Raw genomic sequence first — 16313 nt, 5'->3', positions numbered from 1 at the left:
ACTCAGCAAATTCGGTTACGTGGCTCTGATTTGCCATTTTTTGTTCGTTTTTTATTTTTTTTAAATGGCCAGGTGTAAAAAAAAATTTCACATCAGATTTTATTTTTTAAAAATAAAAATATCATAAAAATATTCAGTTTTTTCGAAAAATTTAAAAAATCGAATTTTTTTTTTAAAATTCAGAAAAAATATTAAGATTTTTTCTGAAATATAAAAAAAAATAGAAAAATAGTCATATTTGTTTCCAAAAAATTTTAAAATCGAAAAAAATTATTTTAAAAATAAAAAAATAGAAAATATAATCAGATTTTTTTAAAAATTAAAAAGATTTTAAAAAATTCTGGAATTTAATTTTCAAAATTACAAAAGAGGTCCGATGTCCGATTTTTTGAAAAAAAAATCTGAAATTGAAAAAATTCAGATTTTTTATTCGAAAATTTTATACCATAATTTTAATAAAATATTGGGAAAAAAATCATTTCATTCCACAGTTTTTTTTTTTGCCTAACGACTCTAACAAAAATCCATTTTGGGGTTATAATAAGATTTTTTATTCTCAAATAATATCATAGGGTTTTGCCATCGTCGAGGAAAGATTTTATAAGATTTATGATTTCTACCTCCTCTAAGGAAGAGCTTAATTCTAGGAAAAATGGAATTTCCACGACTTTTATAAAACCCTCTAAATTTGTATCCAGATTTTTAAAAATTAAATTTTTTCAGAATTTTTTTAATTCCAGAATTTATGACCTTTTTTTTTAATTTTGAAAATTTAATTTTTTTGTATTTTGAAAATTAAATTCGAGAATTTTTTAAAATCATTTTAATTTTAAAAAAATCTGATTATATTTTTGATATTTTTTCTAATTTTTTAAATTTCAAAAAAATATGTTAATAATTTTTTTATAATTTTTTAGATTTTTTTGATTTTTAAATTTTTTGGAAAAAAATATGACTATTTTTCTGTTTTTTAATTTTTGGAAAAAATCTTAATATTTTTTCTGAGTTTTTTAAAAATTATTTTTCGATTTTTTAAATTTTTGGAAAAAAACCGAATATTTTAATGATTTTTTGGATTTTTGAAAATTTATTTTCAAATATTTTAAAATTAAAATCTGATGTGGAAATAATAAAAAAATAAAAAATGAAAAAAAAATGCCAAATCAGCGCCACGTAAGCGAATTTGCTGAGTTGGACTGGGGAGGGTGTTTTCTGGAAAAAAAAAAGGTTTTACAAGGATGCAAATCAAACCGAAAATTTTACAGAGGCGAAAACCGAAAATTGCCTATATTACAGGGGTGAAAAACACTATTAATCCTTTTTTTGTACATGCTTATGCGAACTAAATTTGAGGTGGCTTAAGTGAATTACGTTAGCAAAAACTTATACTAACTTAGTTAACGGAATCTTATGCGAACTGAGTTTGAAGACTTAGAATGAGCTGATTTTCTGTTCACTCGCACGACAAAAAACCTAGAAAACTAAAACTAACATTAAATAATAAACACTACTCTCATGCTCATAACTGAGCATTAAATCAAATTAATCATAAATAGTAATCAACAAAAGAGAGTAAAAAATAAAAATTATTTAATAAAAATTATGACAATTTTTTTTTTCTAAATTGATAGTTACTATTTTTAGAATTTATTTCCTTGACATGATGAGGTAAAAAACAGAGGGTACAAATAAACGATGTGAGCAAAAACAAAACATGTTCCTAATTTTACTAGGACTAGGATAGGAAGAAAAAAAAAAAGAGAGAGAAAAAAAATAAAAAACAGTAATACTACGAGATTCTCGGCGAAAATTCTCTAGGAAGAAGAAGCATATCTATGGATTCTATTTCTATTTCTAACAATTTTCCAATCTTCTTTAATTAACAACAACCAAGATTCAACAACTACAACAACAAGTTCAATCGAATAAACACATCACACATCATCATCACAAAGACAAACACTTTTGTTTGTGTTTTGTTTTCGATATTGACACGAGTGGGAACAAAGCACTGCACTTGTCATCATCAAACTCTTCCTTCTTCAATCTTCATCTTCACCAACACAACACAAACTTTGACACGCATGCAGCATTCAATTCTAACTTTCAGGTTCATCTTCTTCTTTATTACACCACTTTTTGTTTTTTAATACATTTTTTTTCTATGTTGAAAATTGTGTTGTTTAACTCTTTATTGTTCTTCTTGTTCTTTTTGATTCGTGTCAATCGTGTAGATTAAGATCCTATCAGCTTTTTTGTTTTTTTTTATCATATTTTTCTTCATATGGGTTTCACCGTTTCAGCTACTACTATTTTCATTTGATTTTGATTTTGATTTTTTCAAAGTTTTATGCTTTGTTATTTTTTAAGGGTACCCTTTAAGTTTCTTAGTCTATTCAACTACTTGGTCATTGCTTTTCATTGTCTTTGTCTTTTTCACTTTTTTGGGTCTGATAAAACAAGGGAAGATCCAGGGTATGAAAATAATGGCTGAAAATCTTAGAATTTGTTGTTAGTTAGAGTGAAATTGAATAGTTTATAGAAGGACTTTTAGGTGAATGAATAGGTGTAAGTGATTTTGTTATTTTTAGAATTTTTTATGAAGTTTTGTTTTTGGTGTGAAAATGAAACTTTACTCTTCTTTGAATGTTAGGAAAGAGCGTCACGAAAGGGTTTTAGATCTGATTGAAACGGTCAGTGAAGGGTTATTGTTTTTTTCCTCTTTTATTATCTATACAAGTTTTTTTATTTTATTTTATTTTTCTGGTTTGAAAAACATATAGGAAAGAGTCTTTGATTTCAGTTTCAGGTGCAGTTTAGTGTTTTGGACAGCTGTGAGAAAACGTTTGTGTGTATGTTTATTTGAAAATTTCACGTGATTCCTGTTGTTTAGTGGAAAATCCAATGCTTGAAGTTCTGTTTCCGTGTTCCTAGGTGCTTATGTTTTAAGCAATTTAAATTTGGTTTTGTTTTGTTTTGCTTGTGTGTTGGTTATTTATTGGTTTTTTGTATTTTATGTGTTGATTCTGTGTGTTGGTTATTTATTGGTTTTTTGTATTTTATGTGTTGACTCAGCAATCTAGGGCGTGAAATTCATGTTTCTTTGTCACTTGTCACATTGCATGTATATGAATATCACCTTAGTCCCTCCTAAAAAGTTTTATATAGTAGGGTTATGAAGGTTAGGTTTAGCTTAGGATGTGAATTTGTATGAAAGAATGTCATGTTTTGGACCTTAGCTTAGTTAGTGTTCATTAATTTAGATAAAGGACAACCCTCTTCTTTTAAGAACTATAGTATGTTTTTGAGGGTATGGTCATTTTATTTACCAATATGTTTTGTGTTGCAGTTTTTGATGAACAGAACACTGAATAAAAGATTGAATGACGTCGATGAAATCGTTGAGATGGCTGATGAGAAAAAAGAGTGGATTGTCTGATGGGGTCTGTCCTTTTTTTCTTCTAGTCTTGGTGTTTTTTTAGGTGAATTCGTGTATAGCTAGCTATCTTTATTCTGAATATTCGTATGCGACTTCACTATTTTGACATCGGTTTTATTGGAGCAGGGTAAATCAAGTTTCAGGATGAAACAATTGCCTTTTATGGCAGTTGTGTGTACAGTAATGTTGTTCATTGTATATAGAACTACAAAGTACCAGTATCATCAAGAAGAGGTACGAGATTTGTAGAATGATTATGTATTTCAAATTGATACTTAATTTAGCATGTTATTAAGAATATACTAGCATTGCTTTATCCAGAGTCCTATAATTATGAAACTACTAAACTCTTTGTCCTTCTAATTATAATGCACCATTATATGACTTGTTGTATTCTTGTACCGACTATGCTAATTTCATTGATTTTCCTTCTTTGTTCATCTTCCGCTACTATCAGATTGACAAGAAATGGAGTTTATGGGGAAAAACAGAGGTAAAAAAATCTCATGGCAGTTTACACACCTTATTAGCTTTCTGATTCTTCCATTTTCATATTTGATATTTGATGCATTATAGAAAATTTGTGGTTAATGTGGCTGTTTTACAATCTTTGCACTAATATGGTTCTGTACTTTGGATACATTTTTTTACTCATTGGAACTGTTGATGTCGTTACAGGCATATTCGACCACTTCGCAGAAATTGAAAGGCTTGCCACGAGGTATAATACAAGATAGTTCAGATTTAGAGTTAAGGCCGTTGTGGTTGAGAAGTAATTCGAGGTCAAAGGTAAGAGTTTTTGCATTATTCTTCTATATTTTTATTCTCTTGAAGCTGTTGCATCACCGGAGCTAACAAACCTTATGATTGCTTGGTGGTGATTGTGAAATTGCAGTCTAGGGATTATTCTAATCGTAACTTGCTGGCAATTCCAGTCGGTATTAAACAAAAGTATAATGTCAATGCCATGGTTCAAAAGGTACTTTTTATGATTGTACTTAGGTTATAAAAAATACTTGTATCTGCAGTATTCTTATATCTAATTTCATTTATTTCAGTTTCTTCCAGAAAATTTTACAATTATTTTATTCCATTATGACGGGAATGTGGATGGATGGTGGAATCTTGACTGGAGTAGCAAGGCTATACACATTGTCGCTCAGAATCAGACAAAGTGGTATGTATTAGACTGATTAACGTATTGAAATTAAAGTCTTAATCTATTTTTTCTCTATAAATGCCTCGGCAATATGTTATAGACGGTGAATTGGGCAACAACTAATTTACCATATCTATGCACATGCATATACACTTGTATATGTAATTGATGGTTTACTTTCTAAGTTTTAGATATGTATTTTTGGGTTCTTTGTCAGGTGGTTTGCAAAAAGATTTCTGCATCCGGATATAGTTTCTATTTATGATTATATCTTTCTTTGGGATGAGGATTTAGGCGTGGAACATTTTTCTCCGTCTAGGTATGAATGATGCTTTTGTTGCTCTTCATTAACTGGTGTTAATATTTTAATATTATAACATCCTGCTTTTGCAGATATGTTAAAATTGTGAAGGAAGAAGGTTTGGAGATATCTCAACCAGCTCTTGACCCGAATTCAACAGAGATACATCACAGAATTACAGTTCGAGCTAGAAACAAGAAATTTCACAGGTGATTTATTTTCTGAGACTATTTATATGCACTTACTCGTTGATGCTTATCGTACTTACAATGAATGTTTTCGTTGGTGCAGAAGAGTCTATGAGCGCAGGGGAAGTACAAGGTGTTCAGATGCAAGTGAAGGGCCGCCATGCACTGGGTAATCATTCCTTTCTTTGAACCTGGTAAAGCTGTGTAAATTTATAACCAATCACAATTTGCCAACACTTTAAATATAAAACTGTTAAAGGTAGTCATGCAATTGTTAGATGTGTTAGCAAGTTGTGATTGGTTGTCAGTGTAAATAACTTTACACTGACAATGCAAAATTTGGATCCTCTGAAGTGACTAAAGTGTAAAGTGAGAAAAATCAAGTGTTATTATTTTAACAAAATTGTGATTTGTTATGATATACTTGCAATATCTACATTTGATCCGTTGATTAACAGTTTATATTACTCACTTTACACTCTAAAGTGAATTCCTCACTTAAGTGGAGCTGGATTCGACAGTGCATGTCCTTATGTTGTTTTTGTTAGATCTTGTTCGTGCTGAAAAATATCTTTAAATTTTTTTAGATGTTCAATCAAGTCCGGATGACCTTGTGTTACACTGTTTTCCTTCTATTCTTTTGATTTCCTTTATTTATGAACAATATTGGCATGTATAATATTGCTACGAATGACAAAAACATGAATACAACTTGTGTAGGTTTGTGGAAGGTATGGCTCCGGTTTTCTCTCGATCTGCATGGTATTGTACATGGCATCTCATACAGGTAAATTTATTTTCAGTCCATATATATGAATATTAAAAACTAAGCTGCAACCCTAAATCAAGTGGTGGAATTCTTTCAACATTATTCAAGAACTTTGTTGCTTGTAGCAGTTAACCCCTGTCTCTTTTGTAATTTTCGGACAATTTTTTCTACGGGTTAGTAATGGATCAAAATAGTCCATGTTCTTGGTAGTTGGCATTCGATATTTGTAACACATGATTCTCTGTGTTTTCTCCAGAATGACCTTGTCCATGGATGGGGAATGGATATGAAACTAGGATATTGTGCACAGGTGAGAAATATGCATTTTCTCCAGAATTACTAGTATAATACTGCATTTAACAAGAGATAGTTATTGAATATTCTTATACACATTTTAATGAGAAATCATAGTATGTCAATTTGAGATGCATCATGTATATACAAGCTGAACTTGGACTTACTGCTGTTTCACCCTCATGTTTAAGCGTCTTTTTATGCATGAGAAGCATCGTTAGTGAGATCAATGTCGTTTTTCAGGGTGATCGAACTAAAAAAGTGGGTGTTGTTGATAGTCAATATGTTGTTCATAAGGGAATACAGACTCTGGGTGGGAGCGGTCATGGTGCAACCAAGGTATTTTCCTCCTCCATATATTAGCTTCGTTAACCTGTACTGTGTCACTGGAAACTAAGAATATTGATTTCATCGGTGGACTAACTTGAAAGGGTATTTCTATCATTTTTAATAGTTGGTTGTTGATCCTCAGCACCATTTCTTGTAACAGCATCTTTCCTAATTTTTGCAGGTTTCAAAACTTAAAAAGACAACTACGGTAAAGTTTTTAGTTACATGACGTTTAGATAGTACTTATATCTATAATCCTATTTCATTCATTTACTATCCCAGTGCTCCTAAATTTCACCTTTTTTTTTTTTTCCTTTCTAATTTGGTTGATAGCAGAAACAAGGTGGAGCAACGGTTGATGTTCGATCTGAGGTAAGACTTTTTGAGCTATTCTGGAAATCTGCTATTTCATTTCATTGATGAGTGATCATGATCAATAACAAGTAATGACGTGTTGTTTACTTTGCTAATGTGGATTGAGTAGATACGAAGACAGTCAACATGGGAACTTGAAGTCTTTAAAGAACGCTGGAATCAAGCTATTGCTAAGGATAAAAATTGGGTTGATCCATTCAAGAGACGCATTAGAAAATGGCGCAGCACTCACTAAGACCATTTTTGCTTCTGCTGTAGATTGCCTTCCCACCGTGCATTCACACGGAGCTCCTTTTGCTAGCTTCGTACCAACGTGAATCCAACCAAACACAGGCTAGCTTGGTTGCTCAAATATACTAAAGCTTCTTTCACGGCCATTACCTTTATTTATAGCCATAATTTTGTATTTGTAGCTATGTGAGTTCTTAGTTCATTCATTTTTGATAGAAAAAAGAAAAACACATTTCTCTTTATATTCTTTTGTTGATATGCTCCCTATTTATTTTTTCTTGGCACCCTTCTTTCCTTGTTCTTCCTATAATACGCAATCCCCCAAAATGCAATTATGATAAATCCAGCTTAGTATTATTATGAGTAGATTAGAAGGAAAAAGTTTTGCCATCATGAAGTGATTTTGGTGGTACATGGTCCACATTTTTTTTAAGGTAGGACAGCGTTGTTAATAATCAATATTGGGTGAGGTTTTATGTAATGGAGTTGGTGGCTCTTTTTGAGATAAGATATGTTGGTTATTGATTTGTAGCTGTTGGCTTGGTTTTATTCGATGGTTTTTTCCTAACATCACTAAAATGTGAATTTTTGCGAAGTTGTTTAAATGATATTTAGTTAGGTATAGTATATTTTAAGACTAAAATATGTGTGCTAAAGAATGTTTGAGTGGAGCTATTGCCAAGAATTTTCGTTATGATGCCAGCTCCAATTCAACATTGAGCTCAAGGCATTGACTTTGACTCATGGTTTAGGTGTATAAAGGGTTTTGGTTGTGTTGAATCTCGTTTACAGCAAAATATACAACAAAGTTGATTTTTTAAGGAAGAAAGTTTGCAAAGCGCCTAGAATGTTAGAAATGAACGTAACGGGCACGTTAGTATGGCTGCTTGTTAATTTTAGTGAGTAAACCATTCCATTGATGTGAAGGTTTGAACCTATTACAACTTCCATCAACATAAAATACAAATTTTCTGTCAATCAAGTATTTTCTTTTTTGTTCTTTTTCCTTTTTTTAATACTATACTTTTAGTTTATCTAAAGAAAATATATTGTATTTTATGTTTCTCTTATGAACCCTGAACATAAATATAAGCTTCTCTTCAATTTACTGGATTTATTTATCAATTATCTTATTTTTTTAGGGAATCTTTTAGTGTTATTGTTTAACTAAACAATTATTTAAAAGATGCTATCGAATTGTCAATACAAACATTTTTTTTTATTGTAGTATCTAATCTTTTTAATATGCGTAGAACTATTTAAAAGAACCTAAGAAATGGAGGATGTAGTATGCATAAAATGTAGACATAATTTACCTTCTTTTTATAAACTAGGGTTAATTAAGTTTTTAGTCCCTATAAATATTCACAATTTTGTTTTTAGTCCTTACAAAATAAAATCACACTTTTTAGTCCTTGTGACATTTTTCTTAAGCATTTTAGGGACTAAAAATACTGATGGAAAAATTTTATAGGAACTAAAAATGCTGATGGAAAATTTTATAGGGACTAAAAAGTGTGATTTTATTTTGTAGGGACTAAAAACAAAATTCTGAATATTTATAGGGACTATTTACTTAATTAACCTTATAAACTACGTTTTCAAATAGGCTTAGAAGAATTTTTGATAATTTTTTAATCTAATGTCATTTTCAGAAAGTCGTAAAAAATCAAAATTCTCGAACATATGAACTATTTATCTTTCGTCAAAAAAAAAAAAAACTATTTATCTATTGGTTTCAAGGTGCATTATTGAAAGTGTCGAATCGTACAACCTAACATTCTTACGAGACATTGCAGAGTCAAAATACAAATACTATAATTTTTTTGAAGCAATACAAATACTATAATGGGAATTGGATGTATTTTATTTTTACTTTTCCCTTTTGGGACGTATGTAATTTTTCCTAACCCACTTCTACGCTGGAAAATCTCTTACATAAATACATAAATATATCTTAAACAGTGATGGATCTAGGATTTCTGAATAGTTGGGGCACCATATATGAAAATTTGTACCATTGTTCTATACAATTTTTCATATTATGGAAACTTTGAATGATTTTATCATTTTTAATATCAGTAAAAATATATTCCACTATATAAATAACTAAACAATCATTTAACCGGTCATATCTCATCTGATTTCGCATCTGATTATTAATAATATTCATATTATTAAGAATTTTTTTGACATATATGATGATAAGTGCGGGCCAAGAGAGAAATGATTTATGATAAGTATGAGCCATGTGGTCAAAATGTCAACTATTGATACATTCTATACTACTAAAAAATGGTTTTTCAAATTTTTGTGTGGGCACAAGCCCACATATAAGACCACATGTATCCGTCCCTGATCTTAAGAAGGATCCTTTATTATTATTATTATTATTATTATTATTATTATTATTATTATTATTATCATCATCATCAATGAAGATCAGTTAGATGAGATGATAAAAGGATTTTTTCGAGTTTAACTAGAAGTTATCTTTGGAATGTAGTAATGTAAAATCTCTTGAATGAAAACTTTGTTATTCATTATGGTCCTATTCGATTCGAAAGATTAATCTTTGCAATTTTTTACAGAAAATATCCGATTCATAAAAAAAATATACACCATCATTAAAAATATTAAGTGGATCACTCCAAAATTCATTATGTTTTACCGTAATAAACACCAATTAGATTATAAAGATGGTTTTACAAGTTGTTACTCTTCCCATCAATTACTAAGTGCTATATTTAAAAAATTTAGATAATAATTCGTTTTTTTACGTCATTTTAGTTCTTTACCAATGTTTAAATGAGTTTTCAAGTTTGAAATCCAATAAACATGGATGAATGACCAAAATAACGTGAGAAGAAAAACAACTAAATCGTCACTTAAAATTAAGTTAAACTAAATCGATTCCATTTTAAATTTTTATTTTAAATATATTATTTTTCATTTTAAAATATCAATAAAATTAATGCCATTGTCGGTGTAAAAAATTTACACTATTGAGAAATCGCAATCGTTCATATGCGTAATTTTAGTTGTAATTTATGGTTAATGTGAAATATTTTCAATAATTTGATTACTATAATTCATTATAGTTTACATAAACAATGTAAGAGAAATGTTATGTGAACATATAAAACAATATCCAACGTCATATTTGTATACAATTTTTATACGATATTCTTCCTTCTTTATGAGTTGAAGAGAAACATAATTTTTATCGAACACTACGATGCAGTTTGATTCATATAGTCGACTTACTCATATTAAACTCTACTATTGTTGTATTCTTTGTCCTCTCTAACCCAAGGAGTAGAAGGTGTATTAAGCTGACCAAAAGTAAAGAAAGGACCCTTCCTGTGTCCTAAAGTCTAAACTCCAAAGACAGAGAAATAAAGAGTTGTGTTATTTGAACATCCATATATGTGACAACTTTTGTGACAACCAAAATTTTACAAAGGAAATGAGGTAGTGACACAAAAACCAAAGCAATAGAGAGAAAGTAAAAAGATAATGTGAGTATGAGAGAGAAAGTTGTCACAAAAATTGTAAAAAATGGTTGTTCAAATATCATTTACTCGATAAACAAATAAAACTGCTCCCATTTTATATTTTCTATTATTTATTTATTTGGTTGCATCCATTTTGTTCTCTTGCATAAGAAGATTCAAATCAAAATTTGTAACCTTACCATAACAACTTCTTCATTCTTTGATCCAAAGTCCCAAATCTCCTTTCTTCCCTTTTAACAACAGTTGGCACTTTCTTGTATTCTCCTCTGCCTGCTTGTTTCTATCTTGTCATGGCCGGTCGTTACGACAGTAATCCCTTCGACGAAGAACAAGTCAACCCTTTTGCTGTAAGTACCTCTTTTCTAAAAATAACTTTTTTTTTTTGTTTTCTTCAACTGGGTCTGTCAATTTGATCTTGTTCAGTCATGTTTGAGTCTTATAAATTTATTTCTTTTTTGGATTTTGGGTTTGCTATTCTTGTGGTTTGACTTGATTCACGTGACACTGCTTACTATGTTTGAGCTGGTTCCAATTTTCATTTTTCATTTTACTTTTGTGCTTTTAAGATGGTTTCAACTTGGTTGTTCAGAAATTGTGTAGCTAGCTCTAATTGACTTGAATCCAACTCCATCAGAGGGAGCAGCTTAGTTATGTACTGTAATGATTGTACAAAATGATATATATTAATTGAGTGTAATCACGTGTGTCTGGGGGAGCGCTGCGATCCAAGCCGAACCATGTTCAATGATAGACCATTTAAGGACTTGTTAGATTCGACTTTTTGTCTATAAACATTCATGATGCAGCCAGCATTATGGTGTCTTTTGGTTTATATGGCCAAACCCGCTCTGATATGAAAAGATTTTGGTTGTTGTTAAATATCGTTCATGTTATTAACGAAGTTTTATGAATCATTCGTATCTTCTTGCCCGCATCTAACACGTTTTAAAAAAATTCAGAATTCTGGAAGTGTTGCCCCTGCCACAAATTCAAGACCTGCACCTCTTAATCCTGAACGTGCTGATTACAATTATGGTTTTGGGCAGACAGTTGATATACCCCTTGATGCATCAACGGTATGTGTAATACAAGAGTTTGTTGAAATACCAAATCCTTTTTTTATACATATCTGTAAACTTATTACATGTTTTATTTCAAGAGTTTATGGTTTTCTAATTATATGACATGTTTTAACAATAGGATGTGAAAAAGAAGGAAAGGGAACTCCAAGCCAAGGAGGCTGAATTGAGAAAACGAGAACAGGTATACAATGAAATCTTATGCCCTCTAGGTTCACAATATTGTTTTATGCTGTATGTTGGTTTCCTTTTTTCCTTATCTTTGCCCATGATATAATTTTCACACCCTACCATGAAATTTTTAACCCAGGAAAACTTGTATTTACAGTGGAGTCTAATTTTTATTTCTAATTACTAATTTTAATTTATGTTCCCAGATTTTTTTTTTTTGTGTGTAGAAACAACTACCTAGACCGGTGTTTAATTGATAAACAATACATATTGACTTATAGCATGTTTGGATCAGCTTCTTTTTGACGCAGACGCGCATCTAGTGGCCATTTTGCCGTGAAAACAAGAAGCTAGTATTTGCTGCTTCTAAAAAATGCACGTCTAGGGACTTGGTTGACGCTGATCCAAACAGTCTATTAACTAAGAACCTAGCTGGTTAATTTGAACTAAGTTATTATTATTTTATAATCTATATATTAATTTCTTAAGCGTAATGCTTGAATCTTTGTAATTACTATATTATTTTTTAAACATTGGAAACTATGTGCGTCTAAACTCTAAACTCTGAAATTGCTGTGATTAGAAGGTAGTTTGATCTCTGGAATAATGCATCTTCTGAAACATGTGTTATCCTCTATAGATCTTGGTGTCTTCTATTCTATGTTTAGAATGTATGTATATGTTGAGATTTACTTTCAGTTAACTTTGTATATATGAAGCCCTGACTGCCTGTTTCTTATTAACTATACTTGCCTGGAAATTCACCTGCATTTTTTTGTCTTAATTTGTCAAAATGCAGGAAGTAAGACGGAAAGAAGAAGCCATTTCACGAGGTAGTTTATGTTTCCTATATCTGTGATTAAGTTTACTTTTTCCCTTAGTTGTTCTTTGTTTGTGTCTGCATTCAACTGAATGCTGGAATAAAACTACTACTTGAGGATTCTATAGATAGGATGCACTCAATTGCATATACCAATCGACTCATTCTACACATGCGATTTGTGAACTTATCTCATAGAAAAGTTTGAACTAATGCTTTTACTTGAAGATCAATATCTATAGTTCTGCTTTAATCCTTGACATGTAATCGCCCTGTTTTGCAGCTGGAATTGTTATTGAGGAGAAGAATTGGCCACCATTTTTCCCAATTATCCATCATGATATCGCGAATGAAATTCCAGTTCACCTTCAAAGACTTCAATATGTTGCATTTTTTTCGTTGTTAGGTAAGTTATCCTGTCTTGTTTTCTTCTCGTGGCAGTGGGGATGGTTATTGGTTTGCGCCCGCACCCACACAGAGCGAGGTAGCACTCAAAAAGTAAACAAGAGGTTGCTTTTAATTGGCGTCAATGGCAAATTTTACATCTTAGTATACTGATAAGTATAAAAGGCAGCTTTTTCTTTTTTGTTTTCCACACCCCAAATATATAAATGACTAAAACCTTGTTTTGTTGAATCTGTCGGTGGCATGATGAACACATTCTCTATTTGGTTTTTCTTAGCTTGGTGAAACTGAAAACACTGTTTTGATTTGAATTTGGTTATAATATAAAATGCATCTATAACAAATATTCAACAGGTCGATTTGATTTTATACTAAAATCAATAATAATGTAATATGATACAATCCATTGGCAATGATGGTTGATGATAGATTATATGATGCAGGGTTAGTGTTGTGCCTGACATGGAATGTTGTAGCTGTCACCGCAGCTTGGATTAAAGGAGAAGGTCAGTTTAGAAATGGGTTATCGAATGGCTTGAAATACAAATCTGATTCAACAGATTCAATGGATGTGTAACTCGCCCTTGTCTGTTACAGGTGTAAAAATATGGTTTCTTGCCATTATCTACTTCATAGCAGGGGTTCCTGGAGCATATGTCCTGTGGTATAAACCATTATATCGTGCATTTAGGTATCTATTTCTAATTTTTACATGCATTTGACTGTTTGATTTTTTCCAACAAATTTAAAAATTGCAAGCATTTCTCTTATCTCTTTTATATAGCTTCACTTGTGTAAGACCAGAATTTTGTCATGTTTGGTGATATCTGTAGTTATTCTAACATTATCCGTAGAAGTTTTAATTAGTTAATTGAATGAAATAATTCCTTGCAATTTTTATCCTTACCAAATGAGAGAGGTTTTTCTTTATTGTCAAATTGTTTGGAGGTCAATTACATTGTTCTGTCATCTCATTTTTCAAAGAAGACGACGTTGTTCATAGTTTGATATTCCTTAATATCTATAGTTAGGTACAGTACAGTATCAATAGTTAGTTAGATTAGAACACCTGGTTAAATAGAGAGGTTGGAAGGATGAATGTTTTGCTTTTATATAATAGAAGTCGAAGGGAGCGGCATGTAGAATTATTAGCATTGAGAAAACTGAGCAGTGACCCAGTTGTTGGGATTTAGATAACTTTTGTGCCGAACCATTAAGAAGGATTTGAATTTAATTAGTCGTCGTTATTGGACAGTTTATGATAGCCAACTCCACCTAACGGAAAATGGCTTTTGTTGTCATTACTTTGAAAAATATAAGTTCATTGTTTTCTGATAGAATCTTTGGTCTTCCATATAATTTTTTGGTTTCTCTTAAAATCAGTTTATGGTTATTCTTGAAATTTTGCATTTGTAGGCCCCATCTATCTAGTCACGATATCCCTTAGCTAGTGACCTTGTTGAAATGCCCAGGCTGATAAATAATACTTCTGGTAGCATTGATGAGTAAAATAAGTTAATATGGATACATGTTACGTTACGGTCTCGCGGGTCACCCCCTCTGGTGTTCCCCTCCCTGGGCTTGATCCCTGATGTAGCAAGATTGTGCATCCAGCCATTGACATGCTGATTTTTCTGATTTGATCTTGATCGTGGATTTGTTGCTTTGTTACTTTTGCAGGACCGACAGTGCTATTAAATTTGGATGGTTTTTTCTGTTTTACCTGGTAAATTGACTATTTTGCTTTATGCATGTTAGCTTTGTTTTGCATATTGGGCAAAAATTAATTAGCCTCATTTCTTTTTCTGCTTACAGCTTCACCTTGGGTTCTGTATCTTAGCTGCTGTTGCCCCTCCTATAGTTTTCAAAGGAAAATCCTTGACGTAAGTTGACTTCATTTACACACACCTCATTTAACATGCTACTGTTGTTTATTCTTTATTGCTTATACATATGGCTTTATATGTATAACCTGGAGATTGAGAAATTTAATTTGTCTTTCCACAGACTTTGTTTTTAAAACAATGGGGCTATTTGATCCATGTACTCAACCCTATTTGGTTCGAAAGTACATTTGTACATGTTTCCTAGAATAGAAGTGAAAGAAGAATTTATGAAAAGAATTATAGAATTTGACATGAATTTGAACCTAGGATATGTAGATAATTAAGTACTTCACACAAAATATACCTGAGCTGATTTATTACATGATTCTAGTATAACTAAGAAAGTTAGACTGATGCACATGTTGGTAAAAGTGGTAAAATCTAGGATATAATTTTCTATATTTTCAAGAGCCTCGTGTTATTCTCATTTTTTGGTCTAATGCTTGCGATGTTTTCTCATTGATACAGGGGCATTCTGTCAGCCATAGATGTGATTGGTGACTATACTATTATTGGGGTAAGTATGCCTGTCCTGAAGTATTTACTATTCTTGTACTCTGTTTCATTGCTATTTGTCGAACATTTCCAATTTGCTTAGGCGGTTTTATACTTGCTAAGCCAGTTTATAATTTTTCACACGAGCCACATTATAGTTCTAACGCAAATACTGCAAAACCTAAGCAATGAAAAGTTTTCTGCTTCCAAACAACTGATAAATGGTATATTTTTTGTCCATTTGCTTGTAGATTTTCTACTTCATTGGATTTGGATTGTTCTGTCTTGAAACATTGGTCAGCGTCTGGGTTATCCAGGTTTGATTGTACTTTTCAATATTTTAACTTATTCTTAAAACGGATGCATCTATCACTTAGAATGCACACAACCAAAAAGTACCTGTAACCTGTTAACTTCTTTGCTTTTGTCGCATACAGCAAGTATATATGTACTTCCGTGGCGGTGGTAAGACTGCTGAGATGAAGAGGGAAGCTGCACTAGGAGCAATGGGGGCTGCTCTACGATGAAGCACCTTCTGAAGGCAATATAAATGTCTTGTATTTAATTGTGTTGTAAATTACTTGCCATAGAAATTGTGTTACAAATATTTCACCGAGATTTTTTGTTTCTATTTCTCTCTCTAACATGCTACCTGTTATATGTGGTTTGTTAATGTATATTATAAACAGAAAATGTAGACATTAAGTGATTGGTTATAGTATGCTACATTTTATTGAGTCATATACATAGTCTTGTAATTTTGTTGACTATATGTCACCTTTTCTTTTGGACAAATAAGCTTACACACATGATGATAAAAGGATTTAATTATGTGAAATCTGAAACACCAAAT

The 16313-nt window shown here is 31.2% G+C and overlaps 2 protein-coding genes across 33 annotated transcripts; both read left to right on the top strand.

Annotated features, from left to right (window-relative positions):
* The first annotated feature begins 1714 nt into the window (after positions 1–1714).
* On the top strand, positions 1715–7328 carry LOC146943840 (uncharacterized). Of its 32 annotated transcripts, XM_085742120.1 has the most exons (18): positions 2071–2568; positions 2654–2693; positions 2804–2934; positions 3350–3443; positions 3566–3673; positions 3897–3932; positions 4118–4228; positions 4335–4418; positions 4498–4616; positions 4816–4917; positions 4992–5108; positions 5191–5256; positions 5808–5874; positions 6113–6166; positions 6394–6489; positions 6662–6688; positions 6817–6852; positions 6965–7328. In XM_085742120.1, exons 4-18 carry the CDS (start codon positions 3384–3386, stop codon positions 7088–7090), a joined length of 1209 nt encoding a protein of 402 aa, XP_085598246.1. In that variant the 5' UTR covers positions 2071–2568; positions 2654–2693; positions 2804–2934; positions 3350–3383; the 3' UTR covers positions 7091–7328. The 32 variants fall into 32 exon arrangements, with proteins under 32 accessions (XP_085598247.1, XP_085598239.1, XP_085598241.1 ...); XM_085742121.1 differs by lacking the exon at positions 2804–2934 and having other exon boundaries at positions 1715–2110; XM_085742113.1 differs by lacking the exon at positions 2804–2934 and having other exon boundaries at positions 1715–2110; positions 6814–6852.
* A 3398-nt stretch (positions 7329–10726) lies between these two features.
* LOC146943839 (secretory carrier-associated membrane protein) lies at positions 10727–16201 on the top strand. Its single transcript, XM_085742139.1, has 12 exons — positions 10727–10951; positions 11564–11680; positions 11805–11867; positions 12654–12687; positions 12958–13080; positions 13523–13585; positions 13677–13770; positions 14760–14805; positions 14895–14962; positions 15434–15482; positions 15712–15777; positions 15898–16201. The coding sequence occupies exons 1-12, from the start codon at positions 10895–10897 to the stop codon at positions 15985–15987; spliced, it is 870 nt and encodes a 289-aa protein (XP_085598265.1). The 5' UTR covers positions 10727–10894; the 3' UTR covers positions 15988–16201.
* Positions 16202–16313: the final 112 nt, after the last annotated feature.

This window comes from Medicago sativa, chromosome 2, assembly GCF_051527215.1.
Source record: "Medicago sativa cultivar Bolivia chromosome 2, Bolivia_mono, whole genome shotgun sequence".
Lineage (NCBI taxonomy): Eukaryota > Viridiplantae > Streptophyta > Magnoliopsida > Fabales > Fabaceae > Medicago > Medicago sativa.
This window is presented reverse-complemented; position numbering and strand designations above follow the sequence as displayed.

Coding starts and splice junctions, on each gene's coding strand:
- LOC146943840 (XM_085742106.1), top strand. CDS start 3,384: ATGACGTCGATGAAATCGTTGAGATGGCTGATGAGAAAAAAGAGTGGA. Junction 3,674..3,896: donor ACCAGTATCATCAAGAAGAG/GTACGAGATTTG, acceptor CGCTACTATCAG/ATTGACAAGAAATGGAGTTT. Junction 3,933..4,117: donor GTTTATGGGGAAAAACAGAG/GTAAAAAAATCT, acceptor ATGTCGTTACAG/GCATATTCGACCACTTCGCA.
- LOC146943839 (XM_085742139.1), top strand. CDS start 10,895: ATGGCCGGTCGTTACGACAGTAATCCCTTCGACGAAGAACAAGTCAAC. Junction 11,681..11,804: donor TACCCCTTGATGCATCAACG/GTATGTGTAATA, acceptor TTTTAACAATAG/GATGTGAAAAAGAAGGAAAG. Junction 12,688..12,957: donor AGAAGAAGCCATTTCACGAG/GTAGTTTATGTT, acceptor CCTGTTTTGCAG/CTGGAATTGTTATTGAGGAG.